The sequence below is a fragment of the Lacerta agilis genome, chromosome 5 (genome assembly GCF_009819535.1).
Source record: "Lacerta agilis isolate rLacAgi1 chromosome 5, rLacAgi1.pri, whole genome shotgun sequence".
In the NCBI taxonomy this organism is placed as follows: Eukaryota; Metazoa; Chordata; class Lepidosauria; order Squamata; family Lacertidae; genus Lacerta; species Lacerta agilis.
This window is the reverse complement of record NC_046316.1, coordinates 21,472,818-21,490,222: the sequence shown is the minus strand read 5'-3', so window position 1 is coordinate 21,490,222 and position 17,405 is coordinate 21,472,818. Positions and strand designations below refer to the sequence as shown.

The 17,405-nt window shown below is 43.0% G+C and overlaps 1 protein-coding gene across 4 annotated transcripts in view; it reads right to left on the bottom strand.

Annotated features, from left to right (window-relative positions):
- Positions 1-17,405, bottom strand: part of GRID1 (glutamate ionotropic receptor delta type subunit 1) — a 668,524-nt gene that overhangs the window by 72,659 nt on the left and 578,460 nt on the right. For all 4 annotated transcript variants that reach the window (XM_033148827.1, XM_033148826.1, XM_033148829.1 and 1 more), the window contains exons 9-11: positions 7,040-7,141; positions 4,649-4,846; positions 1,025-1,349 (exon numbers count right to left, since the gene is read on the bottom strand). In XM_033148827.1, coding sequence (XP_033004718.1) covers positions 1,025-1,349; positions 4,649-4,846; positions 7,040-7,141 — 625 coding nt within the window. The remainder of the gene's footprint in view (positions 1-1,024; positions 1,350-4,648; positions 4,847-7,039; positions 7,142-17,405) is intronic.

Sequence of the window (17,405 nt, the reverse complement as noted above, 5' to 3'; positions counted from 1 at the left end):
AGAACGAATTAAGTACGTAACCAGAGGTACCACTGTACATGTTATTTCAGAGGTACATGCATTTCTGTATGTATCCATTTATGTGCTGTTTACTTTAGGAAACCTGGGTTGTATATGCATAACATATGTGAGAGTTGTTCGGGATTCTTCTGCTCCAGTAGCTTGGCTCAAAGAGGCAAGGCAGCTTGTGCGTTTGAGACAGACCTTGTATCAGAAAATTTATTTCAGAGGCTGAGCTAGCTTTCAATGCACATCCACTGGAGCTACAGTTAGCAGCTCCTGACCGCTGCGAGTAATTTTTACTCCAGTCACTTTTCAAAAAGTTCACCCTGCACTTAAGACTAATGGCACTTAAGGCTTTTTTAAAAAGCCACAAAGCACACTACAACAAATATATATATATAGGAAAACCTCAGCACATTTACATAAGCCACAAAAAATACTACCCTCCTAATGTCCTAAAATAACAAACAAACCATATTTATATGGGTGTTTTCAAAAGTAGAATAATTTACACGTGGGGGTATAGTTTTTCTTTGTTTCTGCATTATGTATTACTGTCTTTTTATATTGTAAACCCCCCTGTGAAGGGCGGTATAGAAATTTAATAAATAATAATAAAATCATGTCGTGTTCACTCACAAGTATATAATTTGGCACAAATGGGTCATTTTGGGTCAGCTTAGAAGACCAACATAGTGTTTTGTGTATCACTGCCCTAGAATACTACTTTTAAAATGGAAGGAAGAAATAAAATAACAACAACTAAAAATGAGACTTTAACAAGCAGCTTGGAGTACAGAAATATACATGTTTTGTGTGCTGTGAAATCGCACTATGTCAACTGAAAGTGTATTGCCAGTAGCAGAACAAGTTCTGTAATGTACCCTTCAAGCAGTTATTTGCGAAAGGTTAGTCCACGGCCCACCCTTTTGTGCTGAGAGTGAAAAGTAGTGAATAGCCATCAGTACTGCGTGTTGTTTTGTTTTGTTTTTGTCAAACAGAAAAATACTTGACCAAGTACCTTGCTGAACAAAGGCCCCGTACACAATCCAAATGGCACTGTGAAGTGTGGAGGAAGCGGAGGCAGTGGACTGGGAAGAGTTCTGGGCTCTTACTGCTTGGATTCGGTTCAGCACAAATATCAGGACGCCAACAACAGGGACGGCCGCAGCAATGCAAGCCCACACCGCAAAATCAAAGGGGGCAAAGAGAGAAAAGATGTTGATCTTCTCTTCTGGTTTCTTGATCAGGATTCCTACAGAATAATCCATATAGCGCTTGCTGAAGTCTACAACGCTTTCCCGTTCCGGTGTGATAGTGATGGCGGAGATGGCCAAGTCAGCTCTCTGCAAAGGGAACAGAAACAATGGTCAGAGCCTTTCCTGGTCCAGTGGAACTGTTTGCCATTCAGCAGTAAAGGAAAGGTGGGAAGGATGGAGAAGAACTGCTAGATTCTGCTCCGAAAACGTTATGGCAGAGAGGGGAATAAACAAGCCCCACTCCACCAAAGTCCAGGACTAGATGCAGCAATCCACTCTGGCTATTTGCAAAAAGAATGAAAAATGCATATCTAGCCCTGCCATGCTGCAGGGTGAGGTGATTGGTGCCAGGAAGCACTGCGGAGTTGGGAAGAGATGAAGCTGGTAATTGGTGTCCAAATGGTGCTGTAAGCAAGGAGGGGATGCAATCTGAGCTTCGCCTCAGGCAACAAAACATATTGGACTGGCACTGCCCTCTGCATATTTGAAGTCCTTCGGAATGAAGAAGGGCTGGCGACATTATCACTGGTGTGGACACAGATTCTGGTGGGGGAAGGATGTGGTGCCATGCTTAGCATGAGGGCAGCAAGTTAATTAACTTTGGGTGTGGAATTCTCCTGTTTCCTTCTTAGGCTGCAGGTGATGGCATGAAGGTTTCAATGCTCTACCATTAAAAAGAAAGAGTGGAAGAAAGAAACAGATTTTCTACCCAAAGAAAACTAGCATACCACTGGGAGCCTTTCTCTCTTGCATGCTACTTTTCTGCGTATGCAAATGAAGTATAATTGCAGGACCCTTATCCATTCAAATAAATTTCAATACCCAAGGTCTGGGATTCAAAAGGCTTGGATGTGCTGAGTGGAGCTGCGACTATTGACTGTTTCAAGTGAAACAGTAGGTCAGCCTATGTCATAACAAAGCTCCTTTGGAAAGTCCCCTCCTTGTCCACAACACCTTCCCACCTGCAGCATATGTGGGGCTGCTCTTTGAAAAACACGATTCCAAAACCACTTTAGATGTGCAAAACATGTCACTGAACCATTTATGAAGAAGAAAGCACAGGGTGCTGGCGGTTGCTTATTACTGCATACAACTCACTGTATGAACTATTAATCTTATGTGCTAACTTGTTTTTGTACGCACTGTACTCTACATCAATGCATGAATTGTGCTGCAACAATGAATGGAAATGAACAATTGGAAACAAGGTGGAGGAGAAGTTTGCATTCCTAAAACGATTTTGTTGTGAAGAATAACATGCTGATGGTGTCCCTTTAACACTTAGCAGGAAATGGACAGATCAAAAGAGGAGTCCTATAGTCCTGCCCAGGTATTCTGCCTGGGTGTGGGATTTGCATATGAGCTCTATACCCGCTCCCACTTCCACTTGTGGAAGGTGATGGACTAAAGCTTCTCTGAGGCCTTCCACTACACGTCTTCTCCCTATACAACAGCCTTTCTCAATCTTAGGTTCCCAGATGTTATTGGACCACAACTCCCATCATCACTAGCTAGCGGGATCAGTTGTCAGGGATGATGAGAACTGTAGTCCAAAAACTGCAGGAGGCCCAAGTTTGGGAAACCCTTATTGAGGGTTGAGAAAGGCTGCTCTACAACTTGGAGGTGGAGCTTTACATGCTCAGCCCTGCTCATGTGCAGCTTTTTTCACATGCGCAAAATAGCCTATCCTGAAATGCTCTCAAAGCACACTGGTTTTCTGAGGGGCTGAGTGTGTTATTTGAAAGTAACAAACATAAAGAACGAAGGTGACATGAACATCCAGAATAATAATAATAATAATAATAATAATAATAATAATAATAATAATAATAATTTTCTACTCCGCCCATCTAGCTGGGTTTCCCCAGCCACTCTGTGCAGCTTTCAACAGAACATTAAAAACAGAATAAAACTTCAAACATTAAAAACTTCCCTAAACAGAGCTGCCTTCAGATGTCTCCTAAAAGTTGGATAGTTGTTTATTTCCTTGACATCTGATGGGAGGGCGTTCCACAGGGCGGGTGCCACTACCAAGATGCTTTGAAATAGTGAGAAGATTAAAAATATTCCTGTACAGCATTATAGCCATAATGGTTTTTTGAAGTTATGTTTTGCTTTCATTTGCATCTTAAACTTTCTCCGAGCAGAAATGATAGGTAACAAGCAATACAGTATAATGCAATACAGTATAATAGAGCAAAAGTATTTGGAAATGGTCACACCAATGAATATAAATGCCTAAGATTTCATTCTATCGCTATGACTATGTTCATCCTCGGTCAGAAATGAAGTGAGGTTTCTTACAAAATATATTCCAGCATCTGTGCTCCTAAGGATTAAATGGTGAAATCTGTTCCACTTTGCTTTAAGCAGCATTCACTTAATCCAAGTGAACACAAGTGCCCCTGAATCAGTTGTGACTCAATCACTTTGAGATGTGTTTTCCATTTTGTACATTTTAAAAGTCTCTCTCTCTCTCTCTCTCTCTCTCTCTCTCTCTCTCTCTCTCTTTAAAGCAAAACTATAACTTGCTCTTTGGGAAACCACTCAACTGTTCATTATAAAACAGCATTACTATAAAAAGCATGCATCTAGCTCACTTGGAAATCAAGGTGGAGGCTTTGAGCAAGAAAGGGATAGCAGAAAAGATGCCATAAAGCATGTAAGGGAAATTCATAGTCTGCTGTTGTGTGCATATAATGTACACCCCTAATTGTAAGTTCCATCCTTTAGCCATTTCACAAAGTTATCTGTTTTAGAGTGGCCACTGGATTTCTCCTCTAAACGAAAATTCAAGTGCAATTCCAAGTTCCTCCTCAGGTGAAACATTTGCAGAATTTCAAAGGGAAACCAAAAAAAGTTTGTTGATAAATCTAGCAAAGTTTCACAGGGAGAGATTCCTAGGATTTCACTTATAGGCTAATGTGAAAGATAGGAAGTTTCTCTTTAGGTAAAATATCTGAGATATTCAAAATAAGCCGATATTGTTTCAATAAGGCCAATGAAATCTTCCAAGGATTTCTGGCACATCCCAAGTACATACATTTTGATGTTAGAAAGGCAATATTCCAGATATTAGTCCCTTAATTGCAGTAATTATTACAGTGGCAATATTTTGAGGCAGGCAAAGTGGCTCCATATAGTTGACATGTTACATATCCTCAGTTTAGGTCAAATCCTATACCCATTTACCAGGGAGTAAGTCTCATTAAGCAGGTATAAGGGATTAAACAGGTATAGGATTGCCTTGTTGAGTTTGTTCTCCAATTATTACTATTATTATTATTATTATTATTATTATTATTATTATTAGAATTTATATACCGCCCTATACCCAGAGGTCTCAAGGCAGTTCACAGAACATATAGTCTTTCTGCCCTATATACCTTGTTAATTAGTTCTCCAATCATGCCATTCCACGAGCTGTTATGGAGCTGTTGCCCGTATCTGCCATCTGGAGATTGATATATCTCATACTTGAAGCCCAGATTCTTCGAAAGTGCATCCAGGACGTCAATGGAGAAGCCTTTATAGCGCTTGGGCTGTCCGAGTATATTCTCAGCCACCATAACAAAAGGTTCTTCCTGAGAACAAAGCAAGGTTTAAGCTGATGCTTCAACAGAAATTTAAAGATGATTAATCAAAGACAATCCAGCTCACAGTATCAATGGCACCCGGAATGGTGATGTTGCCAAGCCTCCAGCACTTTAGCTTCACATTTATTGGATTGACTTTCCAAGGGGAGGGGGAGAGAGACTTCCAGGATAAAAGTGAGAAATCTGTTTCTCATTCTTCCACTATTCATAATTTAAAACCAACCCAAAAATAAAGCTTAGAGTGGTTGCCCCCCCGAGGTACTTTTAGAGTTAATGAACTGCACTTTGGAAACCACAAGACGACAGGGGATCCTGTAGGGTGATGGTTTCAATATGACATAGACTACATGCTCACTTGCCAGGGGGATGCCAGCCCAACTGATTTTACTGCCGTTGCTCTTGGCTATCTATGCAAAGTGCTGCTGACATCTTCTCGGGGTAGAACAGCTCACCTCATGGACAGGCAGGAGATCTGATCATGACCCTTAACAGCTGGAGGGGAGAAAGCGAATAACAGATTGCAGGGGGAGGGGGTGTCCTAAAGATCTCACTGAAGCACTCTATGTTGCTTTAATGCACTGTGATCTTAGAGAATACCATAAGCAAAAGGGAGGGGGGGACAAAGAATTGAAGCTGAGAGGTGGAGGGGGCTTGCATACATCATATTGCAGACTAGAGTCTCTTTTCAACTTGGATTTGACATCACAAACAAGCAAGTGGCATGCCCATACACTTTTGATTCAGAAAGAAAACAACATATTGAGGTCACAATGTTCAACGCAGCAAATAACTTCTAAGCTAGGTGCTGTTTTTGCAAGTACATTGTAGGTTTCTTTTTCCCTCTTTCCAGAGCTGCAGTAGGTTAAGAAATCAGCCTTTCTTTTTTTAGTTTATTTTTTTTGAAGTTCAAAATCTCAGCCATAAGTCAGATAGGATCCTGCAACATTTTAGTGTGCGTGTGGAACCTCACACCTCTAAAAAAACAAAACAAAAAACCTCATCATTATCAAGTGGACATTTCTAAAGGAAGTTATAAAACAAAGCATGGAGACAACTCTAAGATGTTACCGCTCAGCAGGCAGCACCTTTGCTAAGGAAGCTTAGGCACTGTTGCTAAGTTACCAGATGAAGGAATGTTGACCATCCCACCTTTGACTCCCAAAGCAGTAGAAAAAGCAGGAGAAGCCAGATGGAGGGTAATGCTGGGGTAAGTTTGTTCAGGCAACTTCCTCATGTCCAAGTTATTTCATCCACTCCGCAAGCATACTGCCTGGTATGAAAGCGTTTACTGAAAAGAATGAAGGGGCCTACCCCTGCTTTAAATTAAGAGTGGAAACTCGGGTGTGGGAGATAAGGATTTGGGTCTGTTGAGGGAGTTTAGAGTGTGGGGAGGGAGATTGGTTTGACACCAGCCTAGAAGGTGTGGTGGTAGGGGCTTCCCCACACAAGTGCAAAAAAAGGGGAGGTAACTTGAGGTAAACATGGGAGAGTTGTGTGGGGAGGCACTTGAGGGTTAACAGGAGTCTCAACTCCTACTCTGCCCTACATAGCAAAGGAGGTAGAGGACAGAGATAGTCCCTACACACTTCGAAAGAATGAGGTAAGGTGGACAGAGATGAACCTGGGGTGGAATGGAAAGGTTTTGTGATGTGGAGTCAGGCTAAGAGGAGAGGGAATATTGACTCTCCAGTTCTCCCCCCTTAAACAGAGAGAGGGAAACTCTGGGCGATGTAAAATTGAGGCAGGGAGAGCAAGCATGACAAGCAAAGTGAGCAGGGGGGCACCCCCTAGTAGTATACATATTTTTAGCTCTAAGTGTTACATTAGTACCATACTGTACTGCAGTGGAATATGGGAGACCACAAAGAATTACGAGCTAGATGGACCAGTGTTCCGACTGTTTCCTGTGTTCATGAATTGATTGTCAATGGCCTGCTCTTTATTCTATGCACTTTTTTATAAAAAAAAGTATTTTAAATTGCAAATCAACTTGGGTGCCTTGGCAGAATTAGGCAATACCATGCATGCACGGGGGGGGGGGAATAAAAGATGGGTGAAGGAAGGAAGGAAGGAAGGAAGGAAGGAGAGAGAGAGAGACAGAGACAGACAGACAGAGAGAGAGAGAGACTAGCAAGTAACATCTTTGAGCATTTTGCTTCCTCAACTCAAATATGGTCATACCAAGACAGTCACCACTTTCAGTGTTAATCCTTGCAAGTCGCTGCCCAAGCGCCGTTCCTGCAGACTGCCGTTCATCCCCTTCTCAGAGTCCCATGTTGCCAACTGAAAATGGAAATAACACAACAAATATGAAGAGGAAATAATACATTTGTAATCTTTGCATAAACTACTACAAACAGGAGTTAGATGAGAAAGATGCATGAAAACACAGAAAAGGCTGAGAGAGCAGAAGAATGAAATGTTCTATTATCCAAACAATTTTATGATCATAATTACAGAGCTTTAAATGCGTTGCACAAGAACATTGGTCGCCTGTATTATTTCAAAACATTCGTTCCTATAGATCATCTTTGTACATCTTTAGTCTACAACAAATTGTTTGTCTCTTTATCAAAATGGTTTCCTAGGAGTTCTGTTCCCATAATTATGCACATTCATCTCAGGGGATTTTTGCATTTCTGGTTCTACTTGAATCAGCGTTGGTTTGAAGCATCTGAAACAGGCATCTGACATCACAAATCTGGACTGTAACGCATACTCTGTTTTATCATGCATGCTAAGATGTTAATGGCCGTTCACCCAGTTTGGCAGTGGGCGACATTTGTGGCCCGGTGTGTGGCTTCCCCGTCGTCCTGCAGCCACGCCATCTTGCCAACCGTTGCTCTGCTCCCTTGTCCATTGTGCGGCCTGCTGGCTTCCCACCAAACCCAGATTCAAATTTTGACCTATCTGTAGCGGCCTAGGGGGCGGGGCAACTGGAGCAGACCAAGGTGGAGCAGGCTTCACTCTGGTCCACTCATGAAGAACAAAAGAGGGGCTGGAGCTGCCGCTGGCAGCACAGTCGGCCCCTGGGTGTCAAGGGACATCATCGGAGGAGAGGAACCAGAGAGAGGATCATTGGCTTCTTGAGCGGAGTGGTGGCAAGGTGGGGCCTCCCCGAGCAGAGTATTGGGGTGGGTTGAGCCCTCTGAAAAGCTAAAGGCACTGGGTCATAATAGCTGTCCAAGTACCATGGCGCAGTGGTAGCAAAGGCGCCATTAGGGATATTAACCACGTGGAACATTGTACGAATCTGATAAATTAAGCAAGCCGAATAATTGCAAAACTTAAAACTATAATCACACAGAACAGCGTCATAAAGTTGGAAAGTCCATTAAACCTAATGGCCTGCTGCAGTAAATGGCACACATGTTTCAAAGATACAAAGGTGGAAACTCCTCCCACGTTGAGAAAAAGCCATGGACTTGGCAGATCCTTGTCTTAATGCGACGAGAGGAGAGGCACTGTTCAGTGAACTCAAATATACAGGTAGCTATAAGCTTATATTAAGTCTGGAAGTAACCTTTTTTCTTCCTTTTTAACAATATACAAATTCTGGATCCTATGATCACTTTGAGGGCTGGCCCACATGTGAAGCAAGGTGAGGCAGTTGCCTCAGGGCAGCAGGCTCCAGAAAGCTTGGTGGGACAGCAGATCCAGTCTCTGAGGAACATGTCACTTGCTGCCGACACCTTCTCCACTGCATGCATGCCACCATGTGCCTAGGTGGCAGTGTGTGTGCATGCAGCAGTGGGCGCATGCCAGAAAGATGTACAGTGGGTGTTCTTTGGCATGCAGCAGAGGTAGGAGTGGCATTTTGTGTTTCCCCTCTAGCAGAAAAACGTCCTGGGCCAGACCTGATCACCCTTAAGCACTTATGACTTACAAATCTTAAAACTGTGTTCTATAGCAGTCATTAGGGGTGTGCATGTAGTTACTGTAAAATCAGTCAATTTCCTTTCCAGCACATTCACTAAAATAAAAACAAACAAACCTCAGTATCCGCATTGTCTCACACTGGCTGCCATAATCCTGGGACACAAAATAACATAGCAATTGAACCCAGAGGGGATAGGAAAAACAAGAATCCTGATGCCTGATGTCCCTGCTGGTCAGTTGGCATTGAAAACACATCAGGCAGCAATGTGACACTTTGTGACAAAAACCTGCCATTGGGTTTTGTTCAAGGGTGCCACAACTTGGCAATCATATTCAGGAGCACTGAGAAGAGGACACGGTGAAAGCTATTAATATAAGGGAAGGTTGCTTTGATATCCTATCTGCCACTGATTCTGGGCACAAAGTGTGGGGCAGATTGTTCCTTCCAACATTTGTTTCCCAAAACCCATCCCATCCCAACTCCATTCATTTTGACAATATGGCATGGCTGTGGATGGTCCAGGGAGGCCATCGTCACCCTGTGTGACTGGGGAGAGGTTGGCCACCTGGTGCCACCCACCTTTGACTGCGCTGGACCTTCCATTCCTTGGCCGCTAGGCCAAAGAAAGTAGGGGCACATTTAAGAGAGCAGCCAAGTGCAGCTCTCCCTGTTTGCTGACTGTTGCAGGATTTTCCACCCACCTACCCAGACTATTAAAGGTCCACCCAGCAGGGGAGATGGCATGTGCACCTTACTATGGTTTACTTGGTATTTGGGACCTGTGAGGATTTTTTCCCTGCAAGCAAATTGGCCAGCTTGCAGGTTTTCACCTACCTCATAGCGGATAAGGCATTGGGCTGGATCCTTAGTTGTGGGGGTACCCCACAGAGGGACCGATGGGCCAATATACCTCTCCCAGTGGTGGCCTATGTAGGGTGGTTGCACCCAATCCATGTCAGGGGCGACTCCCCAGCACAGAGTCAACCTCACTGGGTTCCTAATAGGTAGCAGGCGAGCTGCCTGATGCTGGATACATGCCCAATGTCTTAGCCAAACCTACTCTTTCCTGTAATCAATAAAGTTATGGCCTAATTCAGCCCAATACCAGTATCCTCTGTGCATTTTTTCAACCCACCCTCCCTCCCTCTCTCTCTCTCTCTCTCTCTCTCTCTCTCTCTCTCTCATATATCTAATTCCATTAATGAATCGCTTCCCATGTCAGTGATAACAAGAATTACGCTATTTCATATATAAAAAGGGTTATAACAATTAAAAGCACTTTCATAGGTAAAAATAATTTCAAATCCAATACTGATACAGCATGGGATAAAAATCTCCACTTAAGAAGACTTGTGGAAGGTCTTCAATAGGTGCTGAAAAGACAACAGGAACAGCCTTACCTGTGACTCTTCCTTAGTTTTAGACATGAAATACTAATGTGGTGGAGTACAGAAGAAAGTAAGAGCTGCTGTTTCCCAAAGACTTCTGACTGCCTCAGAGAGAAATGAGGGCTCATTGTGCTTCTGCCAGCTTCAGTGAGGCAGAGAGAGACTAATGTGCCTGATTGCTGATGCTGCCTTCTTAGAACAAAGCTGGCCACTGTTACCTACTGATGACCATTACTGATGACACTGTCTACCTGAAGGAGACAAGTTGTGCATTGTGAGCTAATGATGATGAGGCCTACTTGAAGGAGAAGGACTGGCCATTGTGACCTAATGATGACCCTGCCTACTTAAAGGAGATGGATTGACCATTGCGATCTAATGATTGGGGGAGGGGTGAATCCCAATTATGGACAGCCAAGACCCCAACAACTAGAAATGTTCTAGTTACAGGTAGGTAGCCGTATCTGAAGAGGTGTGCATGCACATGAAAGCTCATACCAATAACAAAGTTAGTTGGTCTCTAAGGTGCTGCTGGAAGGATTTTTTTTTTCCAACTAGAAATGTTTTATCAGGGAATACAAAGCCCTATTTTTCAACACATTTTCTTCCCATTAACCTCCCTGATTGACATCTTGGAACTATAAGAACGTAAGAAGAGTATTCTGGAACAGGCCAACCGAGTCCAGCATCCTGTTCGGACAGTGGCCAATAAGTTGCCTGTGGCAAGCCGGCAAGCTGGATCTATGCACAGGAGCATTCTCAGCTCCTGCGGTTTCCATTATTTGGTATTTAGAAGCCACAGAGACAGAGCTAGCCACCCTCCCCCCCCCCCAGTGCAGAACATATCCATAAAATTTGGAAGCAATCTTCACATTACTGACAACTATTGATGTCTCTTCTATACTGGTGAGCTCAGCTAGATTTTAGTAATCTAGGGTTGGCTGTTAGCTTCATCAGTTGTTGATTCCTTGTGTTTCACCTCTGAGCATTTTGTAATGCTTTTCTGTGTTTTATTGGAATGATTTCTATATCGTTTGCCACGTTGTGAGAAATTTTCTGAAATACAGGATGTAAAATTAATTTTTTAAAAGAGAAATATTAAGAATCTATTGTGTGCAAGAATTATTGCAGGAATGCTTTGACAGAGTATGATCAAGCTACAGGAAAGGAGATTTCAGCTAAACGTAACAAAGGACTTACTGAAAGAAAGAGCTGTTTCACAGTAGAAGGGACTTCCTAGGAAGGTGGTGGACTCTCTTCCCTAGAGGTTTTTAGGCAAAGTTGGGTGGCAATCTGTCATGGATGCTTTATGTATGATTGCTGCATTGCAGGGGGTTGGACAAGAAGACCCTTGGGGTCCCCTCCAACTCTACAATTCTATGATTGTATGAATACAAATCTAAACAGTGGGAGGGTCAGTTTGGTCAAACAGTGCAGGGTTGGTTCATAAGGGGAGAGGCGGTCCTTGAGGTATTGCAGTCATGAGTCATTCTTTGATCTTATTAAATTTAGTAGTGACTAAATCTCATTGAAATCAATAAAAAGGTACTGACTTTGGATGGCTTGGAACCTTTCTCTTTAAGGCTAAGTATTTGTTACCTTTGAATAAATCTAAATAAATTCAGCTAGGGAATTCTGGAAATCAGCCAGCATAAGTAAGATTTTCTATTATGTTTGACACAAAAGAAAGAAAAGAGCTACAATTTGCTTCTTGCATATTAAACAGTCCAAATAGGAGGAGAATTTCTCTAAGGCATGCTTATAGTTTCCTTTTACTTCATACCAGCCAGCACATTAAAAAAAAATTGTATGCAAGGGTAAAATTCTACACTGCATTCAAAAAATAATGATGATGCAGATAAGGTGAATGACAGGACATGAAGAAAGCCTTTTACGAAAAAGACTCCCTCCCCCCTCCGATCCTCTGGGCCCCTAACCATCCCTTTTGTTCACAAATGTGTCGATTCTGACTTGCACTTGTTCCAGAAGGCAGGAATGCATTCTGTAGGATCGATGAATTTATGGATACAGACACCCGTTTTTGACAGCTGACCTGTCAAGATCAGTGCCTGAAAAACTAATTTCCAGCACGGTTAAACCAAATGAGCCCTGTTGCTGTTTGATAAGACTTATACAACCTCCATTCCTTTCAGAAATTAGCTATACCTTCTTCCAGGACTCTCAGAGCCAGAGGTTACACCACAGTCATCAACTGATGGAAGAGATAACAGCTTTTAAATCTGTACAAATTTATATAAAAAAATAAAGCAAGAGATAACAGCTCCTAAATCTGGTGCTGACAAACAACTGCTCACAGGGACCAGCCAGTAGTAGAATAAATCTGTTGGTCTCCAGAAAATATATCTGCCAAGGCAATCCAGTTTATTTCATTTATTTTTAAATTCTTGATTTACTGAACTGTGAAGTTGGCTCCCTCAGTTCCCATAGCCCAATATTTTATTTTATTTTATTTGTTAAGTCACTTAATACATAGCAGTTTCGATAGTTAGCTAATTCACCAGGTGAGTTAAATGAGAAAACGGCATGTACTTAACTGGAGGAATTGATCCATGCACAAAGAGGGGCAAAGCCAATGCTTTAGGACAAATAATATCAGAGTTTTGATATAAGAGAAACAGAATAACAAGAACTGTTGATAGCCTCAGCATAATAATATTTTCAGGAAGTTTAAGGCAGTAGTCTCCTTTTGTAATTTTTGAATCGTACATGGAATTTTTTGGGGGGAGGGTAAACTATAATATTTAAAGGTGTCAGTTATTGTAGGATCAATTTTTCATCATTCACACTAAGAAAGTCACCAATTGGATTAGTCAGGATTAAGCAATGCGCTCACTGAATAAGTGTTCATGCTTTCTTCCAATCTCTTGACTAATGAGCAGGAGAAAGCGGTTGTGATTCTGGTTATACCAAAACAAGTTATTGGAGAATTTCCTGCCACTCCCTCTTGGTCTAATCACAGGTGAAATATTAACTTAAACTAGACAGAAAGAATCCTGCTTACATATGCAGTTCTGATATTTGTGTTGTACTGTTTACTGTGGCAGATTGTTTCAATGGATTTTCTTTTTAACTTTCATTGGGTATTGATTTCATTTTGTAATGTATTTGTGTTAAATATGTTGTCTGCTCTTTTAACATCCATAGTGAGATAATCCTTGTAACTGGAATGTCAATATTCCAAGGATAAACATAATCTGTATCCATATTGTAGGGGAATGTATTGGATTAGCTCAGTTGCCAGTTTAGTGTGCAGCTTCAGCTATCAAATATGCATATAGGTTCAATTAGGGGAGAAATAACTATATACTGGCCAAGCCACCTGTGTCTGCGTCTGGCAAGAGTATTAAGGCTGAGTGGGGGAGGTGTTAGCACACATCCAAATGAGACTTTTTAAAGGTTGCTATCCAGAATTCAGATTGTACTAAAGCCCCTGGAACAAAGAAAAGCACAATGGCTGGTTCCCTGTCTCTGGAAACAGAGATGTTACTCAAATCTGTTTCCATCCTTAGAAGAAACACACGGGTTTCTTGGTAGGTGGCCAAGGGAAATAGGCATTCCTTACATTAAAATAAGTAGAGATTCGTTTTAGGTGTGCTATGTAACAAAAAGAAAGACGTTATAAAGTTAGGTCATGATGCTGATAACACCAAGGTCGCGGGTTCAATGCCCACATGGAACAGCTGCATATTCCTGCATTGCAGGGGGTTGGACTAGATGATCCTCAGGGGCCCTTCCAGCTCCTACCATTCTATGATTCTATAAACCAGATTGGCTGGGGCGTAGCTAGCTGCTCCGCCACCCAGAGCAGTGGGGCGGGGTAAGCAACCCACAGGGGTGGCATGGCGAACCACCCAGGGGCACAGCTGGCAAGCTGCCCACGGAGTCCACCTGGTGGGCGTAAGCCCCATGCTGCTGTTTCGGGTAGCACGGGGCCCCGAGCCACCATGTCACTCCCAGGAGAGACGCATTGCTTGGGCGCACTGCAAGGCCATTCCCTGCGGTAAGTGCCACCCCCCCACACAGTGTGCCATTTTGTCACCCCCTCAGGGATGACACCTGGGTTGAGCCGCACCCCCACCCCCTTCCTACGCCCCTGCAGATTGGCTAGCTTTACCTCATAACTGAAGGAAATGCTCACTCGGGGAGTAAAGTCCCATCTTTAGGTTGTATAAGATGGTCTTCCTCCAGTTTAGAATTCCCTGATAATATGGCTAAAGTATTTTTTTATCATTTAGCCTACGGAAGAGTTCTGGAAAACTCAAAAGTTTGCACACTGTTTGGATCATGGGCCTGTCACTGTCTCTCAGCCTAACCTAGCTCACAGTGTCACTGAGGATAAAATGGGAAAGGGAAGAGATGTGTATGCTGCTTTGACCTCCTTAAAGGAAAGGCGATGTATAAGCGCAATATATAAGCAAACAAAGCACTTGGAAACATTTTGGATGTGACTTGGAAGATACCGAATTCTGTACTTTTGCATCCCAGGAGGGAAGACTAGTGAAAATGCTTCCCCCTGCTGCTAAATTGATTGTAAATGCAATTCTGGATTCCACTATCCACTCCAGCATCTTGACAGAATGAACAATTTTGTTCTACCTTCTGCACAGTGGAGCAGAGAGGTTCTGCCCATCTCTGCTGTTAATTATCTAAAACATTGCTTATCTTTGACTTCTATCCTGGGCCAGTCACAACACAACAATGATTTGGTTTGAGATTTCTCTCTCTCTAGGCATTGCATCCTAGCCAATCTGAAATGCATCTGGCCCTGGCCCCTTCTGATGCAGAGATGAGTTCATGGATGTAAATCCTGAAAATTCCTTCCTCAGTACATATACAAACGCAACTAGGGCAGCCAACTCCCAGAGTTCAGAGCATAGCCAATCAGCTTGCTAAAATAGGTTTAGGTTGTTCCTTCCGGTCGATAAATGTGACTTCTGCTGGTAAAGTGCCATACAAATTAACGGTGTCGTTTAATGGATAATAAACCACCACTACAGAATAATGGAAGTATGAAGATTAAACAGCATGATTTTACATTGAACAAATCATTCTAGACAAACTTCATTGCCTTCCTGATACAATCACAGAATTCAAATTCAGGAGAGGGGTGGAGGAAGGGGTGGGTGGTATATAAATTTTGGTTTCAACTTTTGCTCATGAAATCTTAATCATGAGAATATGAGAATCTTTTCCTTAAAACAATATTGCACAGAGATTTAATATCAGGGAACTACAATGCATGCAGAACAAGAAAAATAATGTTCTGGAATACACCTTGTGTCAACATCATGGTTCAGAATTATAAAAAACAGTATCTTTGTAGAGGGAGATGAGCTTGCTGGTCAAGGGACAAGGAAGCTAGGATCATAGGAAATATAGCTCTCTGCATCTAGGGAATTCTGCAATGGGTCTGTGCAAAGGTACTGTGACTGTGTTCCCTGGTGCAACATTCATAAAATCATAGAATTGTAGAGTTGGAAGGAACCTTGAGGGTAATCAAGTCTAACCCCTTGCAATGCAGGAATCTCAACTAAAGTATCCATGACAGATGCCCATCCAACCTCTGCTTTAAAACCTCCAAGGAAGGAGAGTCCACAACCTTCTGAGGTAGCCCATTTCACTGTCAAACAGCTCTTACCGTCAGAATGTTCTTCCTGAAATTTAGTCGGAATCTCCTTTCTTGCGTGGCAATGTCCCTCTGCTCCACGGAGGAAATGACGACACTTGAGACGTAATATAGGTTTAATGGGCGAAAAGGCCACAACTTCATTGGCTACGGATGTTGAGCGGTATTGGCTTAGGCATTGGATCCTAACGACTATATCCAACCCCAACTCATGTGTTGGAAGTCCAGGAAGGATTAACCACCATGAAAGAGCTCCGGTGATGCATATCTACTGGAGCTCCCCCTGTGATCACCACTGGGGGCGTACCTTAGGCCCTAAGCTCCCTAGTCTTCGGACAGGGCCACACCCCCTGAAAACCTTTAACAGAGTACCCTTCAAATGAGGGGCAGGTGATGGCACTACCTCCCCTTCTCACCTCTATGCCTAACCGCCAAACCAAGAGTTGTGACAAATTGCTACGAGGTAGGCGACCCCCCCCCCGGCTAGCCCAAGTGGGGGAAAGTCCTAACAGGCCCCTCGGCCAACCAAGGCGGCCAACCGAAGTCCATAGCAAGGTCAGGAGCTAGCCTAAAGGGCGGGTAGGTGGGAGAACCACTGCAGCTGGGGGCCGGGTCGAAAGAGAGAGGATTCCCGCCGTCACCTGCTTAAAGGGATGCAGGGTACGCTCCCCAGCCAACCAGATTGGTCGGCTTTCGGGCGATGCAGCGGGAATCCAGCAAATTGCACAGGGCCTGAACTCTCAGCCCCTGTACGCGTGATTAGGTCTGAGTTCTACCCTCCAGGAGCAGGAGGAAACAAGCTTCTTTACACTAAGTAAGGTGGTGCTGGCAGGGAAGGAAGGAAGGAATTGGCAGGGACAGAGGCATATACTGACCCATTTCAGATTAAAACTGATCCTATGGTATACAGACTGGAAACTGTTCCGAAATGAGTCCAAGTAGGAGACACTAAAAATCCAGTGTTTATCTCATCCCCAATTCAGGACCCCCTTCAACTTGATTAAAATATAGCCTTAACAAAATATACAGCTTCATCTTGAATTAATGGCAATGAAAGCTCACATTTTCTATAAAGGCTTATGCAGTATGACCCACCAAGCTGAACATAGGACACAAGCCATTTATTGGCAGCCCGTTAGATTCCTGTTTTTTGTTGTTGTTGTTGTTTTTTACTGCCAGTCTAGAACTGCAAAACCTGGGGTGAGGAGAGGAGGTTTTGAGGATCTGGAAGGGCACCAGATATGATTGGCAGGCTCTGTTAATCTTCATGGGTCAAAATTTATGCAATGCAGTGCTAGAGAGATACCATAAAAATGGATAGTGCTTCCTGCTATGAGAGAAAAAAAGGAATCTATTCTGCTGAGTTTATGATTCTTTATTGTAGAGGAGGTAAAATTCTAAAAAGTTATGTGCAGTCACATTCTGTAAGATACATCATTAACCTAGACCAAATTCAGTGAAATGCATTCTTCTCTTTCTTGGGAAACACTTGCGTTGCATTCAAATGTGTTGGGAAAGGAGAACAAATGAGTAGCAGTCTCGGCCCACACTGAGGGGAGCACAAATGCCAGTTGGTGACAGGGAGGCATGGGAAATGTGAGGGGAGCCACAGCAAAGGCCTGTCGGGGGCCA